Genomic DNA, 19,370 nt, shown 5'->3' on the forward strand with positions numbered 1-19,370 from the left:
GGCATATTGTAAATGAAAAATGACTTGTCCGCATGAGTGTGAAGGGTGAAACTGAAATCTGGAGTGCAGGACAAGGGCCAGGTGTGACTCTATGGCAGTAGTATGGATGCGCAAGATGTCTTGTGAGAGACCGATAGCCGTGTCCTCACACGGCTCTTGTTTAAGTTCATGTCTTCTCACACAAATACGTCGACCCGAACAAGTTTAGCATTTTTTTACCAATTGCTCAAATCTCTCTGAACTTGTCATTGTCCCGAGATGCCGGAACTTACAAGACGGTCAAGTACTTCCAGTCGACTGTGTTTTCCCGCGACACTTTTAAAATGGCAGCACGGCACCATCACGTGACGCGCCAACTTTTCTCATTTCGGGACTGTAAAAGTTCCCCCGATCCGATCGTCGAGCCTCCTCCGGTCTCGTTTGAGACGCCGACGGCGATCGTGATCGACAACGGCTCCTTCCAGACCAGGGCCGACTGGGCCACACCAGAGCCGGACGCGCCACGGCTGCGCTTCCGCTCGGTAGCAGCGCGGAGCAGGGGGGCAGCCCGCAGCGAGACCCAGATCGGCAACGACATCCCCAACCTGGAGCCACTGCGCTGGCTGCTCAAGACCCAGTTCGACCGCAACGTGGTGGTCAACTTGGAGATCCAAGAACTCCTTTTCGACCACGTCTTCGCGCGCCTGGGGGTCGCCTCGGAGGTGAGGGAGCATGTCCTCCTTCCTAGTTCAACAATTACCAAATCACTTCCCTTCCGTGGTCACGATGAAAAATGATTTAGTTTGAATTTACTCTCGCCGTTTCCTTTTCACATCATAATGTCCCCCGACCACCAAGACCATGTTGAATGTCCTTGAACAAGACACTGAGCCCCCAATTGCTCCTGATGCTGCGTCATCAGTAGGTAAATGACTTGTTAATGCAGGGGTGTCGGTCCTCGAAGGCCGCCGTACAACATGTTTTCCAGGTTTCTTTTCCTGACACACCTGATTCAAATGATCAGCTTATCAGCAAGCTTGGCAGAAAGCTGACAAAGATCCTGATCATTTGAATGAGGTGTGTCAGGAAAAGAAACCTGGAAAACATGCAGGACAGCGGCCCCCTAGGACCGAATTTGGACTCCCCTGAGTTAATGTAAAGCGCTTTGCCCAAGTACCCAAGGTAGAAAAGCTGTCTATAAGTGAAAGTCCATTTACCAAGTCCATCACCCTGGGACGCTACCATACAATCGGCGCTTACAATAGTACACTTATCTTGCAGTGAAAACTGCATATTTTGTCTATAATTTGATAAGGAAATTATTTAAGTACAATTAATCAAACACATTTTCCACATGCTGTTTGACCATGAATGACATCACTTGGACTCAGTGCTCTGTGGTGTTACATTTCAACCGGCTCTCAGATTAACTGGCTACCGATTCCCAGATGTGGGTCTGTTTTTGAATTATTTTCTGTTACCTGACTGCAGATTCGTCACAGGCAACGTGGAAATTGTTTAACGGTTTAGCCGGTCTGTTCATCAATAGACACTCGAAACAAAGCTGCTCCTTTTCAATTTGAATTCATACCTACCACTGAACTCAATGATGACCTTTACAACAATGCATACATATAAATGAATTAATGATTTTTTTCCCGTTCGATCGCATTTAACACGCATTAGTAATCACACGGAACAACATGTTCATTCATTTATCATTGCAAAGATAGGAACTGTTCGTATGTATGTACAACGTATGTATGCAGTATATACACACATGTATCACACATGTAGCTACATACATACACTTTTACAAGTGTGTGTGTTTGTTAGTGTTTATGTGTGAGAGAGAGAGAAGCAACCTTTAAAACGTGGAGACAACTGTAAAGTCTAATGAAGTACAGTACTTTAGTTTCTCGTGGACCCCGCCCCAACACACACACACATACTGTATTTTTTTACTGTAAATGTGCATGTACATTTATACATACATATGTGAACGTATATGTAGCATATGCTGAGTTTGCAGCTCCATCTCGGGAACTGCTTGCGTAAATACTTTGTCAAATGAAGGATCACCAGATAGAAAGGACTCTATTTCATTCAGTGTTTATGTAGTGTTTGTTCCTTTTTGGTCCCAATATTAGTCATTACAACAAGTGCATTGCGACTCTCCATGTCTGCTTCCCATGCTTTAAATGAGCTGCCGTAAAAGGGTGGTAAACAAAAATGCTACTAACGTGAAGTTTCCGCATGCAGCAATGAATTGTTTTACGGCAATGAATGATGCAAATCTGATAATATGGAAAAATGAACCTCATTCAACTCATGCAGCACAACTCAAAACAGAGTGCAATAAGATCAACTCAACATTATACATGCATTTTTCATACATACTCACAGTTCTTATCTTTGCAGTGGTTGAAAAATGAAAATACTGTTCCGTATGATTACAAATTAGTGTTTAATGTGATCAAACGGACACAAGCTGTAATGTGTTCTCTTTTTTGACCTTTACTATGTTTTAATATAATATTTTTACAAAATAAGCTTCCTGTATGCACAAGGTACAAGTACAGTGGGCCCCCGTGTTACAACCTTAATCCGTTCAGCGGCTAGGCTCGTAACTCGAATTTGCCGTATGACGGGCAATTCAAACCTATTTTAATTAGTGAATGCGTGCAACGCGTGCAAAATCCTTAGGTTAAAACATCCCGACTTTATACACATATTAAAAATTAGTAAGATAATCTACTGTACAGTTAAAGTAAATAACATAAATATACAAAGGAAAAATGACTTTTATCTTTGGGGTGACGTGACTTGAGCTGGTGGTGGGTGGAGGCGGAGTGGAGCAGAGACGAACCCGCAGATTTTTTTTTTCTTAAACGAGAACTTTTTTCAAATGAGATCTTTTTTAAACAATGATTATTTTTTTTTGTTTAAATGGGAACTTTTTTAAACCAAATCGGCATTTCCATGACATGCGAGAAAAGTTATTTTTGTCGATGCAGCAACGCGGACACACTGACCGGCATGTTGGATGGTTCGTAAGACGAAAGGTTTTTGCGTAATAGGGAGACAAAAAAACGCTGCGGTCCACGTCGTAAGATGAAAAATACGTAAAACAGAGGGTTCGTTTGTTAACTGGGGGCCCACTGTAGTTATTTATCGCACAAATGCACAAGCATTGGTGGGATTATTTCTCGGATTAAAATCTCAATTGGGCAGAAAGATTGAAAAAAAATCTTTTTTTTTTTTTGCCATATAGCCCAGCCCTCTCCAGCTATGAGTGGATTCAATTTCATATCTTTTTCCAAGTGATGGAGAAAATCAAATTTCACGAAACATTTGTGTTATTTTTTCTATTCACTTCAATGCAAAGTGTTTACTGTCATCTGTGCAGTGTAGGGTTAGTTTTCTTCGTGCGATCAATTATTACCTTGCTGTCCATACAAATGTAGTAAAAAGTAGCGGTATGTGCCAGGTTAAGAACAAACAATGTATAAACAGCACACAAGATGGCACCTTTGGTTTGAATGTGCTATGGCAATGTTAATAGTTTCCGTTACATTAGCCTTTTTCTGTAAATCAACATTACCATCTAGAGGAGTCAAAAAATATCGCCAGTGCTTCATGAGGCTCCATTTCCCCATTACTACGTTCTTGTGTTTTTTAACGGCTGCAGATTTCTGTCTGATGCTGTGTCATGGTATGGAAATTTAGTATTTATTTCATTTGTTTTAGGGACGTGTGGAGCATCCGCTAGTGCTGACAGAGGCACCCTGCAACCCCCTGCACTGCCGGCAGATGATGTCAGAGTTGCTGTTCGAGTGCTACGGCGTCCCTCACGTCTCCTACGGAGTGGACGCCTTGTACAGTTTCCATGGCGCCAGCAACCTGCAGCCAGCGCACACTGGACTGGTTTTGTCCTCCGGGTACCACTGCTCGCATGTTCTGCCTGTTGTGGATGGCAGGTGTGGCTCCGCTCTCTCTTTCATTTAGCTTGTTTAAATATCGAGCGAGGGGGCGGGGTTGAGCTTGTTGCGCACTTTACAGTGTATCCGGACAGGGGAACACCACTGAGAACTTTTACTTTTCTGGGATGTAGCAATAATTTATCCGAAAGCACATTACTCTTTACTTTTTTTTTGTACTTTGCGTCTCTCTTGCTTTGCGGCAATACATTTCTGACAGAAAAAAAAGTTTCAGTGTCGCAATCAAGTGGCTGATACTTTGATGAATACAGTACAGTGCTGTCAATGCTGCACTATTGTATCTTAGCACAGCAACTACAGTTCAGCAGCTGAAGAAGTAAATGCTGCCCATGAAAGACTTACTTTTTGGTCATGAACTCCGCACTTAAATCGAATTTAGGGACATGAATGACTTAACGTGCAAACAACCACATGGCGAACATACTCTCAATTGGACGACACCGAATTTACGCGTACTCGAACAACAGTCACATGACATGGAAGGGACGGCGATTAAACTGTAGGTGTGATTATGCAAATAACTAAAAAACACTTGTAAATCTGACGAACAAGAACGTACAAAGTTATGAGCTTATTATACAAGCCTAGTTACCCTATATTGCACTTCAGTCTCAATGCTTCAAATAAAGTGAAAAAGGAAATGAATTTCGTGGCATTCAATCTCATGGGATGTTAACTTTTGGTCATCAAGATGGTGTACAGCATGATTTTTGGTAAATGATCTCTTAGCGTTCAATTTTGCTGAGTGGTTTCATTTAACTACTTAACTATTCACAGCTTTGACACAGCTAACTTTACCACAGATTTATTTGTAGTTGCTCCCTTTCTTAGTCCTGGTTTCAGTTTCCTTACTGGTAAGAGCATTCTGGGAACACAGAACAAATTTGCATTCTTTCTCTGATTGGGTCTTGGCTAGGAAACGCAAGAAGTCTTTTCATTCTGAATTAAAGATATATATATATATATATATATATATATATATATATATATATATATATATATATATATATATATATATATATATATATATATTAGTAAATGTATCCTTCACAATACTTTGTTTTACTTGTAGTGTATGTGACAGATGAAATTTAGACCTAATGAAATCATCTTCTATAGTGGTAGGGCAGGCAGATACAAATGAGAACGGATATTGAGCATGATATTCCCATCCAGTGGACATGATTATTAACTGCACACTTGTCCTTTGTATTTCTCAAATATGGGATAATGAACATGATGGTGTATAATAGCCTCGGCTCCACTGAACATGTTTGTTCACTGCGTGGTGGTGCTGTACAGTGACGTATGTGACTGACTACAAGCTGATTGCAGTTATAGAAAAGCAGCAATATAGAAGATAATCATAAGTCAATTGAATTATATTTCAAGAAGAAAAAAAAGGGCGTGGCAAGCTGACCTATGAGGGTCGACGATTACATTGACAGATAAAAATTGCAACTCAGACACTTTAAATTCGTTTTTTTTTTTTTTTTTTTTTTGAGCATTCCCATCATTTGTCAAAGTCCTCGCCTGTGCCGTGTAGATTGGATGCGGCCAACTGCAAGCGCGTGAATGTGGCGGGAGCCCAAGCGGCAGCCTACCTGCAGAGGCTCCTTCAACTCAAATATCCGGCCCACATGAGCGCCGTCACGCTGGGCCGCATGGAGGAGCTGCTACACGAGCACAGCTACGTCGCCACTGATTATCAAGAAGGTGCGGAAAGGCTTTGGGCTTCCACCCCGACCTTCCTCACTGGCTTACACTTGCCTTTCTCGGCAGAGTTAGAGAAATGGCGCTGCCCGCAGTTTTACGAGTGCGAAGTTCACCGAATGCAACTTCCCTTCCCGGGCAAGTGGGCAGAGGAGAGGCGGGCGCAGCAGCTCAGGCGGCTTCAGGACATCAACGCTCGACGGCATGGTCACAAACTCCATCAGGACCGCGAGAGGCTGGACAGGCTGATGGCCGTACAGGTACGCAGGCCCACCCTTTAGCTTTTCACTCATTTCTCAAATGTCGCAACGCTTTAGCAAATCTAATGTATCCACTAGCCACAACTTTTTGGAGTCAGGGACCTCTTTTTGAAAGTACATATATAGATTCAGTATATTTGTTGCTTTTCAGCTGTACAGAAATCTAGAAAATACAAATTACATACCTTCTTTTTACAAACCAGGTCCATTTCCAATCATCACAGCATTATCAAACAAAATGCCACTTAAGCTTTGCTCGCTTTATCGCCTCATTCGCAAACAATTTCAGACACAAAATGCATTTTGACAAATTTCAAAATTATTGCGTCTTTGAAACTACATGAAGTCATTCAATGCCAGGGATGTATTTTCACTTTTGCCAATAACAAACATTCACCATGCTAAATTAAAATAAATATGTAAATAAAGTTGAAACAAAACTTTTGTGAGCAACACTTGTTTTGCTCACCAAAAACTATATCAATGACTTCTTTCTGATTGAACTCATCCGATTTTAACTGAAATATGGGCCCTTTATTCGCAAAAAAAAAAAAAACTTAAAAAAAAAAAAATCAATCATTCAACTATTATGTGTATCAATTAATAGTACAACGTGTATTCTGTTCAACATGCTCTTAAGTTCCTTAAAAATCAAGAGAAGATATATGAGCAACTGGACCAGCTTAGGGATGATGACCCCAGCAAAAGAGAGGCAAGGGTCCCACAAAGGCATGCTCGGACAAGGGCCATTAACTCCTTAAGATCCCAAGCATCCTGTGTAGTCTGCGGGGAGAGGGGCTACAGAAAGAAACTATATTATTGCAAGAAGTTCAAAGCTCTCAAAGTAGTAGAGACTAGGGAAGCAGTTAAGAAAATCGGTGCTTGTGGGAGGTGTCTGGAGGTCCACGACAATGCCTCAGAGTGCAAGACCACTTTCTTGTGCAAACTCGAGGGGTGTAAAGATGCTCGAGGCCTGGGTCATGACTACTACCTCTGCCCCAAGGCGGTAAGCAAGGGAGATGGGTCAAGGAGACCAGTGCCCAGTCCAGCAAGAGGTTAATCAAAGAAGTACACAGAGAGGCAGGAGGATTTCCTGACGAGCCTGCCCCCCGACCTTGCTCAACGGTGCTGGGATGTGTTCTGCAACTCTGTCGCAAAGACCCTCAGTTCGGCTGTGCCAAAGAGGAGTCTGCTGGCAGAGAAAGGCCTTGAAGAGTTCCCTGTCATTATGATGATCCTGGAAGTCACTGCAAATGCTGGCCAGAAGATTGGGACTCTGATAGACTTGGCTTCTGACACAAACTATATAACTCATGAGGCTGCTGGTGAGCTGAACTTGAGGAGTGAGGATGTGATTCTTGTAGTCCATGGAGTCGGCGGGATGCAAGTGACTGTTGAGACCAAGCGGTACCTGCTGAAGATCTGGGTTTCAACTCCAAGAGGAACCCTGAGATCCCACCAGCTTGTTTGCCATGGGCTGGACAGCATTGCCGAGGTCAATCGTCTTGTGCCACCTGAGACTCTGAAAAAACTATTCCCTGACGTCCCCGTTAATGAACTGGTCCGTCCCACCAAAATCAAGCTTCTCATCAGCCACAAGGAAGGCCAACTCGTCCCTCAGAAGGTGTGCTCAGTTGGTGACCTTGTTCTGTGGGATGGCCCTCTAGGGAAAACATTGGGGGCTCTCACCCAGATCTCCTAGAAGATAGAAGATGTTAAGGTCACTGCCCATGGTTCTACAACCCACTTTGCACGCTCCATGCGCACAGCAGCTGCAGGTTACAAGGAGATCGTCAGAAATGGCCCAGATCAGCCACCTCAATTCAGCCAAGCCACGACGTCTGCTGCCAGTCAAGACTTTATGGACTGGTGGAAGTGGGATAGCATAAGGGCTGCGTGCGAGCCCAGGTGTGGCGGATGCAGATGTGGAAATTGCCAAATCAAGTGTCTCTGCTTTTTGTTGCTAGCCAAATTTTTTTTTTCTTTTTATTGATTTTACTTTCCATTTTGGCAGAAAATGTGTTGTTGCTGAAGAGCGGGAGCTGGAGCAAATAAAGAGCGGGTTGACCTACGTCAGGGGAGACCAGCACAGTGAGAATCCACATTGGCATGTAAAGTATCCCTGGGTGGAGGATCCAGTAACATTGACCAACAACAGGAAAGCTGTCGAAGCAACATTACTGAGGACAGAGAAGCAGTTGGCAAAGGAGCCAAAATGGAGGGCAGCCTATACGGCGCAAGTCCATGAGATGGTAGATCAAAATGCTGCTGTCAGATTGTCCAAAGAAGATGTGGAGAATGGATCTGTGTGGTACATCAGCCACTTAATTGCTCCAAACCCCCACTCCTTGACTACACCAGTCCGCCTCGTTTGGAATAGTAGTCAGAAATTCAAGGGCCAGAGCCTGAACGATCTACTCCTTAAAGGTCCGGACGTCCTCAACGACATCCGTGCTGTCCTCATTCGGTTCTGACAAGGTGTCTTTGCTGCACTAGGGGACATCAAAAAAATGTACAACTCAGTATGGCTTGAGCACCAGGAGATGCACCTTCATCGCTTTCTGTGGAGAGACTCTGAGGAGGAAGACATCCAGGAGTTTGCAATAACAAGGGTCACTGTACATACGTGTGTGTTTATATATATATATATATATATATATATATATATATATATAAAGTGTGTGTGTGTGTGTGTATTTAAAAAATCTGTGACTCCAGCTACGTGACGTAAGACTTTGTTTTTTGTTCGTCTGTATAGGAACTGCTAGGAACTGAGGACGGCTCATCGGATCTGTTCCGCAAAAGCCTGGCTGAGCTCAACATGGACTCGGCTGAGGAGCTGCGCTCGTACGTGGACAAGCTGCGGCTGGCCGTGGAGCGGGGTCGGCATAAAGCCTCCCGCAGCACTGAGGAAAAGGCAGAGGTGAGACCTAAGCGTAGCTTCCCCTGCACCCACCTGCCTGGCCCTCTTTGTGCTCCAGCTGTCCGACTCAGAGGGGCACGCGGAGGAGGGCGACGGCGCGCTCGCAATGTATTCCGACTTCTCTGAGGATGCACTGCAAGAAAAACCTCATGGGGACGTGTCTCAGGTAGGCTGGGGAAATTTAAACAAACAAAAAGGCTATTACAGTGGACCACCGCCATTCAAAATTAATTTGTTCTGGAGTTGGGATCGTAAAGCGGAATCGTCGCATGGCGGGCAATTCAACACTATGCTAATTAGCTAATGTCTGCAAAACCCTTGGTATAAACGTTAAAATTTTATATAATTAGTAACAGTTAATTAGTGACAATTAGTATAGTATACATATAATATACGTACATATAATAAATATATATAATAAATATCATAAATATCATAAATACAAAATTCATCAAGGAAAAATGAAATTTTATTTACCTTTGGTGTGACTTGAGCGAGTTACAGCCATATTCCCTTGCGAGCATAGCCTAGACTTCATCGTATTACTTGATTATCTCCAGCTTCATTTCCAGAGCAATCATCTTCTTACTTCTCCCTTTAACATCACTATACAGTGAGCCCCCGATTTACGAACCCCCTGTGTTCCGTACTTTTCATCTTACGACGTGGACCGCGGCGTTTTTTTGTCCCCCTCTTACGCAAAAACCTTTCGTCTTACGAACCATACAACAGTGTGGTCAGTGTGTCTGCACTATTTTTTTCGCTTTGCTGCATCAACAAAAATAACTTTTCTCTCATGTCACGGAAATGCCGAAATGCTATTGGTCGATAAAGGCAGTCACAGAGATGCCGATATGCTATTGGCCGGCGTCACGTCAATCACAGAAATGCCAATATGCTATTGGCCGAACTCTCTCATCTTGCTAGATGGCATGAGCTGGTCGGTGTGTTGTGAAGACTTTGCAAACTTTTATCTGGTAGACATGGCTTCTTAAATTACAAGTGGCGGTAAAGGAAGAAGTAAGAGGATGATGACAATAGAAACCAAGCAGGAGATAATAAAGAAATACAAAGGAGGCGCACGCATAGTTAACCTTGCTAGTGAGTATGGCCGTAACCGCTCTTTAATCAGTACAATTCTCAAGAACAGGGAAGTCTTTAAAGCAAGCAAGTGTTCTGAGGGCATGACTTTCCTTGCCAGGGGACGTACCTCGGTCAACAACAAAATGGAGAGGCTTCTTCTATTATGGATTAAAGAGAAGGAAATCGCAGATTATATGTTCTCGTTTAAAAAAAAAAAGTTCTCGTTTAAAAATAAGTTCTCATTTAAAAAAAAATCTCTGTTAAAAAAAAAAAGTCATTGTTTTGGCCTCCACCCACCACCAGCTCAAGTCACGTCGCCCAAAGGTAAAAGTCATTTTTCCTTTGTATATTTATGTTATTTAATTTAACTGTACTAATTTTTAATATATGTATAAAGTCGTGATGTTTTTACCTTTTGCATGCGTTGCACGCATTCACATATTAACATAGATTTGGATTGCCCGTCATACGGCGAATTAGAGTTGCGAGCCCAGCTGCTGAACGGATTAAGGTTGTAACACGAGGGCCCACTGTATATGTTATATCTAAACATATGTGCAGGGTGCGACTCAGAGTCATACGCATGCACACTGACTGCTAGGTTTGAATTTTGTAATTGTTGTTGATGCCTTAAAGTGGGAAAAATGCCTTAACGAGGGGACCAAAAAAACGTAGGATGTAAATGAAAAGTTGACATTAGCGATGGCTAGCGTTGTACATATTAACATCAAAACACATATGTAACATACCGCTTTGGGCATTGTGAGCATATTGTTACCACTTTAGCAATGACATCACACAGGAAGCACTTTGCATGACCCCAAACTAAACCAAAGTCAACTTACATGCTCAAAGTAATCACAAAAATAAATATTATTGCTCTTGTGGACTTGTAAATGAGAAATTGACATTAGCTATTGCTAGCATGCAGGATACTGGCCCTCCAGGACTGGAGTTTCACACCTGTGCTCTAGTTCATAGGTGTCAAACTCCAGTCCTCAGGGGCTGGTATCCTGCATGTTATGGAACCTGCTCTCTCAAATACTGTTGATTCAAATGATTAGCATTATTTCCAAGGTCCTGCAGAGCTAGCTAATAAGCTAATCATTTGGATCAGCAGAAAAACATAGAGGATATCGGCCCTCCAGGACTGAAGTTTGACACCTGCGCGCTAAAACAACAGCGACAACAAATAATGCCCTTTTCAGCAGCCGGCCTTCAACATGGCGGAATACCACCAGCTGTTTGTGGGCACGGAGCGCGTGCGCTGTCCAGAGATCCTCTTCCAGCCCTCGCTGACCGGGGAAGAGCAGATGGGCTTGACGGAGACGCTTCAATATGTACTGGACAGGTAACGACACAAGATAATCTTTCCTCTGCATCGTGTTGGCCAAGTTACTTCCAAACTAATGCATTATTTATTACTTCTTACTGTCATTCCAAAGTCATTTGTTCATTATACTATTAGTGTATTTGAAATGTAAGACATTACACTGCTATTGCATTACTTTGACATTATTCTCCCTGTAAAATGACCTTTAACTAAACTTAATTCAACTTATATTCTCAAAGTGATTCTTAAATAAATACTATTGCTCTCTTGGACTTGTAAATCCGACCTTGATTGCTAGAAATGTCAAATAAAAATGTACAGTGGTAGCTCTGCTTACAAAAGCCTCCCATTATGGCAAATTCAGTTTATGAAACACCTCAGCAGAAAAATATAATCTCTAGTAACCAGAGAAAATTCAGGATACAAAAAGGCCGCATTGTTGTCATTTAATATGAGACACTGTGAAGGGAATCATATATTAGGTTGTTATCATTATGTGCTTATTTCATTGTTACCCATTTATGCAATCCTAGTTCATCTTGACCCTGTCCTTAGATAGAGCTGTTGACGCACGAAAGTGTGAGCCGGGACCTTGGCCCAGCTGCCAGTGGCGCCCGGCTGGCTCTTTTGTTGTGTCTGTTGTAATCTGCTATGCTTCTGCTCAATAAAAGCCAGGGGGGGACAGCTGGGCAAGGTGAAATTAGCGTTGGAAGACCCACAAGTTCATTTTGCCCAAGCTTTTTTCCCTATGCCCGGCATAGACAAGTCAGTCTTGGCTGGTCTGAGTTACTCTTTTTGCTGTTTTTACTCTTAAGCAGCTAGGCTTGTCCTAGTCTTCTTTTCTGAGATTTCTCTGACAGACACCAGTGCTTGACTTCTCATGTAATACGTTATCACAACCCTATTTGACAGGCTTTTCATGCATTTGCATCATTGATGAAAATGCCAGCTTCCCTACAAATCAGACAATAGTTTTTCATTTACTATTTTGTTTACTGTACTTTTCTACTTTCCATTGTTACATCCACAACAATTTACAACGTAAAACTAATGCACATAAAATAGACATTAGCCACGGTAGCATTGTACATATTAAAAACATATACACACGTGGACAAAATGGTTGGTACCCCTCAGTTAAAGAAGGAAAAACCCACAATTCTCACTGAAATCACTTGAAACTTTCAAAAGTAACAATAAATAAAAATGTATTGAAAATTAAGAAATCAAAATCAGCCATCACTTTTGAATTGCTGATTAACATAATTTAAAAAAACAAACTAATGAAACAGGCCTGGACAAAAATGATGGTACCCATAACTTAATATTTTGTTGCACAACCTTTTGAGGCAATCACTGCAATTAAGCGATTTCTGTATTTGTCAATGAGCGTTCTGCAGCTGTCAACAGGTATTGTGGCCCACTCCTCATGAGCAAACTGCTCCAGTTGTCTCAGGTTTGATGGGTGTCTTCTCCAAATGGCATGTTTCAGCTCCTTCCACAGATGTTCAATGGGATTCAGATCTGGGCTCATGGATGGCCACTTTAGAATAGTCCAACGCTTTTCTCTCAGCCATTCTTGGGTGTTTTTGGCTGTGTGTTTTGGATCGTTGTCCTGTTGGAAGACCCATGACCTGTGACTGAGACTAAGCTTTCTGACACCAGGCAGCACATTTCTCTCCAGAATGCCTTGATAGTCTACAGATTTCATTTTACCTTGCACACATTCAAGACACCCTGTGCCAGATGCAGCAAAGCAGCCCCAAAACATTACTGAGCCTCCTCCATTTTTCACCGTAGGGACAGTGTTCTTTTCTTCGTATGCTTGGTTTTTGAGTCTATGAACATAGAGTTGATGTGCCTTACCAAAAAGCTCCAGTTTGGTCTCATCTGTCCAAAGGACATTCTCCCAGAAGCTTTGTGGCTTGTCAACATGCATTTTTGCAAATTCCAGTCTCGCTTTTTAAAAATTTTTTTTCAGCAGTGGTGTCCTCCTTGGCCGTCTCCCATGAAGTCCACTTTGGCTCAAAACGACGACGAATGGTGCGATCTGACACTGATGTACCTTGGCCTTGGAGTTCACCTTTAATTTCTTTGGAGGTTGTTCTGGGCTCTTTGGATACAATTCGAACAATCCGTCTCTTCAATTTGTCATCAATTTTCCTCTTGCAGCCACGTCCAGAGAGGTTGGCTACTGTCCCGTGGGTCTTGAACTTCAGAATAATATGAGCCACTGTTGTCACAGGAACTAAAAGCTGTTTAGAGATGGTCTTATAGCCTTTACCTTTAAGATGTTTGTCTATATTTTTTTTTCGGATGTCCTGGGACTTCGCTTTCTTTTGTCCATGTTCAGTGTGGTACACACCTTTTCACCAAACAGCAGAGTGACTACTTGTCTCCCTTTAAAAAGGCAGACTGACTGATTATGAGTTTGGAAAGGACACACCTGAATTAATCATGTCAGTCTGGTCAAATACTGTAGTGTTCAATCTTTTATAGAGGTACCATCATTTTTGTCCAGGCCTGTTTCATTAGTTTGTTTTTTTAAACAATTATGTTAATCAGCAATTCAAAAGTGATGGCTGATTTTGATTATTTAATTTTCAATACATTTTTATTTATTGTTACTTTTGTAAGTTTCAAGTGATTTCAGTGAGAATTGTGGGTTTTTCCTTCTTTAACTGAGGGGTACCAACAATTTTGTCCACGTGTATAATGGCACATACCACTTTGGGCGTTGTTCCTGTACCGTTAGCACTTTAGCAAAGGCATCATACAGGAAGCACTTGGCATGACCCCATACTAAACTTAAGTAAACTTAAATGCTCAAAATAAATATTACTACTCCCGTGGACTTCTGTCTGTTGTGTCTGACGTTAGCGTTGTTAGCACTTTAGCAATGACATCACACTAGAAGCGTAAGTATTATTAAGGATACTTAAGTATACTTATATGTTCAAAATAATTAAAAAAGAAAATATCATTGCTCCTGTTGTTATTGGGCTGTCGTGTCTGACGTTAGTGTTGTTAGCATGTTATTAGCACTTTAGCAATGACATCACACAGGAAGCCCGTTGCATGACCCCACACTAAATTTAAGTAAACTTTCACTCTCAAAATAATTCAAAAATAAATATTATTGCACTTGTGGACATGTAAATGATTCCTGGGTCACTGAAAACGTTAAATAAAAATGTACAAATAAAACAACCTAATAAGGTCTCTTTTTGCACACCAGCCCCATCTCAAGGCAAACAAGTGAGCTCCTTCATATTATCAACTTCTACAATTCATCTAAAGGGTTTATGAGCATTTTTTATTTTTCTTTAAATGGTATATATTGATTATTATGCGCTAGTGTAATTTAAATATTTATTTGTTACTGTTTTGATGCATTTTTATTATTTGATATAATTCATTGAAAGGGTTTAGGATCTTTTTGGGGGGCTTGGAACGGATTAGGCTGTTCACATGTAAAATGCGGGTCTACTTATGAAAGGTTCACATTACGAAATGACTTCCGGAACAAATTAATTACGTAAGTAGTGGTACCATTTTACAAATAAAACGACTTGAACAAAGTTCTGTGCATAGCAACAATACACCAGCGCAATGTCAAGGCAACCAAATGAAGTGCATTCACGTTATCAACTGCTTCAATTAATATTATAAATTGTAAGGGTTTAGGGGCGTTATTTGGGGGCTATATATTATAATGCAATGTAACACTCATTACTGTTGGTTCTACCGAGTAAAATATTACTATTTGTTTGTGTATAGTGCCTTACAGTACCGCGTTACAGCAAATAGATACGCATGACAGTAATTGCATTACTTTTGTGACGCCATACTCCCAACAGTGGAATCGGTCGATATGGACGTTGTGGTTTTTCAGGTACACTCCCGAGCAGCAGCAGGCACTGGTTAGCAATGTCTTTTTGACGGGCGGAAACGTTAGCTATCCCGGCTTGAAGGAAAGGATGGAGAAGGAGCTGCTGGCCATCAGACCGTTCCAGTCTCACTTCAAGGTAACTCGTCTCGCTTGTTTTCCATTAAAGCCACAATAAAAATTTGACACTTTGCGAGTAAATGGCCACTAAGTGGCGGCAGCAAAACTTCCAAAATCCGCCTTCTATCTACAGTGGTACCTCTACTTATGAAATTAACATTTGATAACGTGAATCTTTCATTAGTAGAGCTGCTTTTTACATGTAAATAGTTCCAAACGCCCCCAAAATGCTCCTAAACCCATTCACTGAAGATAATTAAACTATAAAAATGCATCAAAAATGGTAACAAATACTGTACATGTTAGAATTACATGAGTGCATAATCAAAATATATCATGTAAAGCAGCAGTCCCCAACCACCGGTCCGCGGACTGGTACCGGTCCGTGGATCAACTGGTACCCTGCCGCGTGGGCTGCACCCGAAATAATGTTTTGGAAATTATTTAGTTTAACAGTTCATACGTTTATGCTTGATCTTTGTGGTTTTGGCGCCGCTTCTGGCCGCTGTTGATATTACATACATAGTGAGAAGCATGATGTGGTTTTTAGAGCAGCCAGTAGCAGCACAATATTTGACATAGGTTATGTCAATTTATTATTGACAAGTCGACAAGAGGGATCATATTTATTTTTTTGATCATTTTTTAAGTTTCTTTAGTTTGGGGTTATGCAAAGTGCTTCCTGTGTGATGTCCTTGCTAACCTGCTAACAATGTTAACGTCGGATGCGATAGCCCAAAGTCAATGTTACGTATGTGTTTTTATGTGAACATGTGGAATGTTAGCCGTAGTTTTTATGTCAATTTGATGCTAGTTCTATGATGTAAATGTTTGTGGATGAAACGAGTAAAGATGAGAAATGAAAGAGCACTGTAAATTTCAATGCAAAAAACTATTGTCTTGTTTATGGGCAAGCTGGCATATTAATAAACTGTAACAAATATGGTAGACGTGACGTGATAACTCATTACATGAGAGTCATGTTCAAAAGCTTGAAGCAGTCTGGTGCTGTCCCACCCCCCAGGTAACTGTGGCGACGCAGCCCAGCCTGGCTGCCTGGCTGGGGGCCAAAGACTGGGCCCTGGAGCACCCTCCATCAGCGACAGCGGGGGGATGGATCAGCCGGTGTGACTACAATGAGAAGGGAGGAGAGTACCTGAGCGAGCACGGCGCCTCCAACGTCTGGCTCTCCGTCCAGATTAACAAGCGGGCCGCGCCAGTGGGACCTTCCCAACTGCTCTGACGCAGATGCCCCACGCTCGCCCATTTTCCTCCTTTTCCTTAATTCGATGGATTCAGGACTTGAGCCACCCCCTGCACCGGAAGAAGTCGAGTGGGGATTGAATTAACGAGACTGCTCTGCATTGCCCACAGAAGCAAGCGTACTCGCCAATATGATGCAGCGTGGGCCAACCTCCACCACTCTAGCTTATTTATTTCCCTTTTAGGCCCTTTGTTTATTTAGATTTTACATGAGCACGTCGCAACACCTGACCGGTATATTGACATTGAATGCCCCCCGATAAATCCGCCAGTGGTGTGGTGGTTTCTTGAAGTGGGTATACTCTAAATTTCCCCGTTTTTTTTTTTTTTTTATAAAGTACTGTAGTACAGAAAAACAGGACCTTTTCAGAAAGAGTGACATTTAAGAATGCTCTAATCAAAAATCTGTGATTTCGACTATTATAAAATGATCATGACTTAATGAGGAACGGTCTTTAGTTCTGGCTGGTCACACGGGAAGAACGGATGAATTTATAATGTATTTGTCACGAGGCAAACGTTTCACTTTTTGATGTTTTCTTGGAATTCCTCCTTTTGCACTGCACTCTGGATAGTTATTAATTTCTACATTTTAAATAAAGTGATGTGTCTCCCTGTCTATCTCCCACAACTGTGATCGCAAGGCATGGGCATTAACACTACATTAACCCCTGGGTGTCCGGGGATTTTTCCACTAACCTGGCCCAGAGACTTTTGTCACTATTAGTTGACGAAACATCTTACAGACATTTTCCAATTGCTTCCTGTAAGGGGCCGACCCAGAGACAGAGTGGGGTAATGGTGAAGCCTATGCCTAGCCTTATCACCCAACTCGAGCTGATTTTGAAAGAGTCATAACATCGGCAAATGTAAATATATATTCCCTCAAAATGTTCAGTGGCATCAGTTCTATCCATGCATATCTAGTTTTGGGGGGAGGGGTAACCTACAAACCTTTTATGTATAAAAATTGTAAAAATGTGACAATAGTAGATGTAACTACGTTGTTTGTGTGTGTAATATTAATTGTGTCATAATTACAGTATTATGACTTGAAGACTTTTGCATTACGGGAGTCCAGACTAAGCCACTCATCAAAGTCATTGAAAGGCTTGCAAATGTCAAAAGTTGGCTGCTGGCGCAACCATGGTGGTTGTGGGGTGTCAACACAAAAAATTTCTATGGCGCTCCGTTCGTGAGCTGCCATTGAAAGGAATAATGCAAAAATCAGGGAAAATGCATGAAAAAACATGGGGATTTTACTAAGTCCAAAATGGACAGAATTTCCAATTTTGAATGGCAATAAATGAGCCTGACACAGGCTATATATCACCTATAGGCTGTACTTCTCCACCACCCGTTTGCAAGCATTTAGAAGGGACAGCATATTGAAAGTCATCATGTAATGACAACCTATGCAATATTTTAGCCTTCTCTATTTTTTATTTTTTTGGTATGCTTTTCCTTTGATATCTGTGAGGGGAATCATATATTAGATTGTTCTCATTATGTGCTTGTTTCTTGTGTAGAATAGTGTGCATTGCTATCCATCTGTGCAGTCCTAGTTCATCTCGTCCTAGTCCTTAGATAAAGCTGTTGACGCAGGAAAGTGTGAGCTGGGACCTTGGCCCAGCTGTTGGTGGTGCCCGACTAGCTCTTTTTGTTAAGTCCTTGTAATGTGCAATGCTTTGCTGAATGAATAAAAAGCAGGCAGGGACGTTTGAGCAAGGAAAAATGCTATTGGCAACGCATGAGTATGTACTCCAAGCTTTTTTCCCTTTGCCTGGGCGGAGAAAAGTCAATCCTCGCTGGTCTGAGTTACTATTTTGCTGTTTAGCAGCAGGGCTTGTCTTAGTCTACTTTTAAAGATAACCCTGACATAACTTGAACTTTTGATCCGGGATGGTTAAAACGCCTTCTCTTCGGTGGACGATCAACGAACCAATCGTTGCACCGTTGGAATCTGTTGGGATTCTGGAAGCCCTCCTTTACACGAGGCCAGATGTCGGACACCGCTCACCGGGGGAACACAAAAACACCATACAACGAACCGGAGTGACTCGACCAGCGGAGAGATTGCAAGAACAAAAAGGTCAATCTGCCCGGTCCATCGGACCTTAAACGAACAGTAAAGGTCAGCCTGACGAGTCTGACGGGTTCAGTCTGAACGGTCCATCGGACTTTAAACGAAACGGTCCAACGGACCTTAAACGAACGTCGTGACTGGTTCAGTCTGACGAGTCTGAACCGTCCATTGGACCTTAAACGAACGGTCCATCGGACTTTAAACGAACGGTCTGACCTAAAAAGAGACAGTTTAACATCCGGCGCACAGTTACTGATCACTTCTGTGAGGTATGAGTGTGGGATGAAAGTGGAGTGAATGTCCTGAGTGATGGGTAATCGAAAACTGGTGAAGTGGTCTTGAGAATAAACACCTATCCTTTTGAGGTAGAAGCTCGGGATCCAACACGACACCAGGCACGTAGCAGCGTCATGGTGTCACTAAGATGCCAATTTGCTAAAGACTTCATATCGTGTGAGTGCTTACGATATCGTAATGATTGTGCATTTTAGTGCTTAATTCAAACTTTGGTTGGTTAGCCATGGGTCCCAAGATTGCTAAGAAGATGGTTTTTATGCTGGAGCAGGAAGGAGATAATCAAGAAATACGAAGAAGGTATGTTCTGGTCGTCCCCCAAACTAACACTATTTTGGAAGTCTATTTTTGATACATTGAGTCGTGCCTATGGCTACGTTATTTCCACCATCACCCAAAGTGAGAATGGACTAATGCTATTTTGTG

At 42.1% G+C, this 19,370-nt stretch overlaps 1 protein-coding gene across 3 annotated transcripts; it reads left to right on the plus strand.

Moving 5' to 3' along the window:
• The first annotated feature begins 297 nt into the window (after positions 1-297).
• On the plus strand, positions 298-18,366 carry actr5 (actin related protein 5). Of its 3 annotated transcripts, none has more exons than XM_088408404.1 (9): positions 298-701; positions 3,730-3,959; positions 5,527-5,696; positions 5,763-5,953; positions 8,712-8,876; positions 8,935-9,042; positions 11,168-11,310; positions 15,188-15,320; positions 16,326-18,366. In XM_088408404.1, the coding sequence occupies exons 1-9, from the start codon at positions 324-326 to the stop codon at positions 16,542-16,544; spliced, it is 1,737 nt and encodes a 578-aa protein (XP_088264530.1). In that variant the 5' UTR covers positions 298-323; the 3' UTR covers positions 16,545-18,366. The 3 variants fall into 3 exon arrangements, with proteins under 3 accessions (XP_088264530.1, XP_088264531.1, XP_088264533.1); XM_088408405.1 differs by having other exon boundaries at positions 11,171-11,310; XM_088408407.1 differs by lacking the exon at positions 15,188-15,320 and having other exon boundaries at positions 16,326-16,467.
• Positions 18,367-19,370: the final 1,004 nt, after the last annotated feature.

This window comes from Hippichthys cyanospilos, chromosome 2 (assembly GCF_059441005.1).
Source record: "Hippichthys cyanospilos isolate Australia breed blue-spotted pipefish chromosome 2, RoL_Hcya_1.0, whole genome shotgun sequence".
Classification (NCBI taxonomy): domain Eukaryota; kingdom Metazoa; phylum Chordata; class Actinopteri; order Syngnathiformes; family Syngnathidae; genus Hippichthys; species Hippichthys cyanospilos.

Bases quoted from the DNA above. Each gene is read 5' to 3' on its own strand.
- actr5 (XM_088408404.1), top strand. From the start codon at position 324: ATGGCAGCACGGCACCATCACGTGACGCGCCAACTTTTCTCATTTCGG. The intron at 5,697-5,762 runs GTGCGGAAAGGC...CTTTCTCGGCAG, and splicing joins CGCCACTGATTATCAAGAAG to AGTTAGAGAAATGGCGCTGC. The intron at 11,311-15,187 runs GTAACGACACAA...GTGGTTTTTCAG, and splicing joins CTTCAATATGTACTGGACAG to GTACACTCCCGAGCAGCAGC.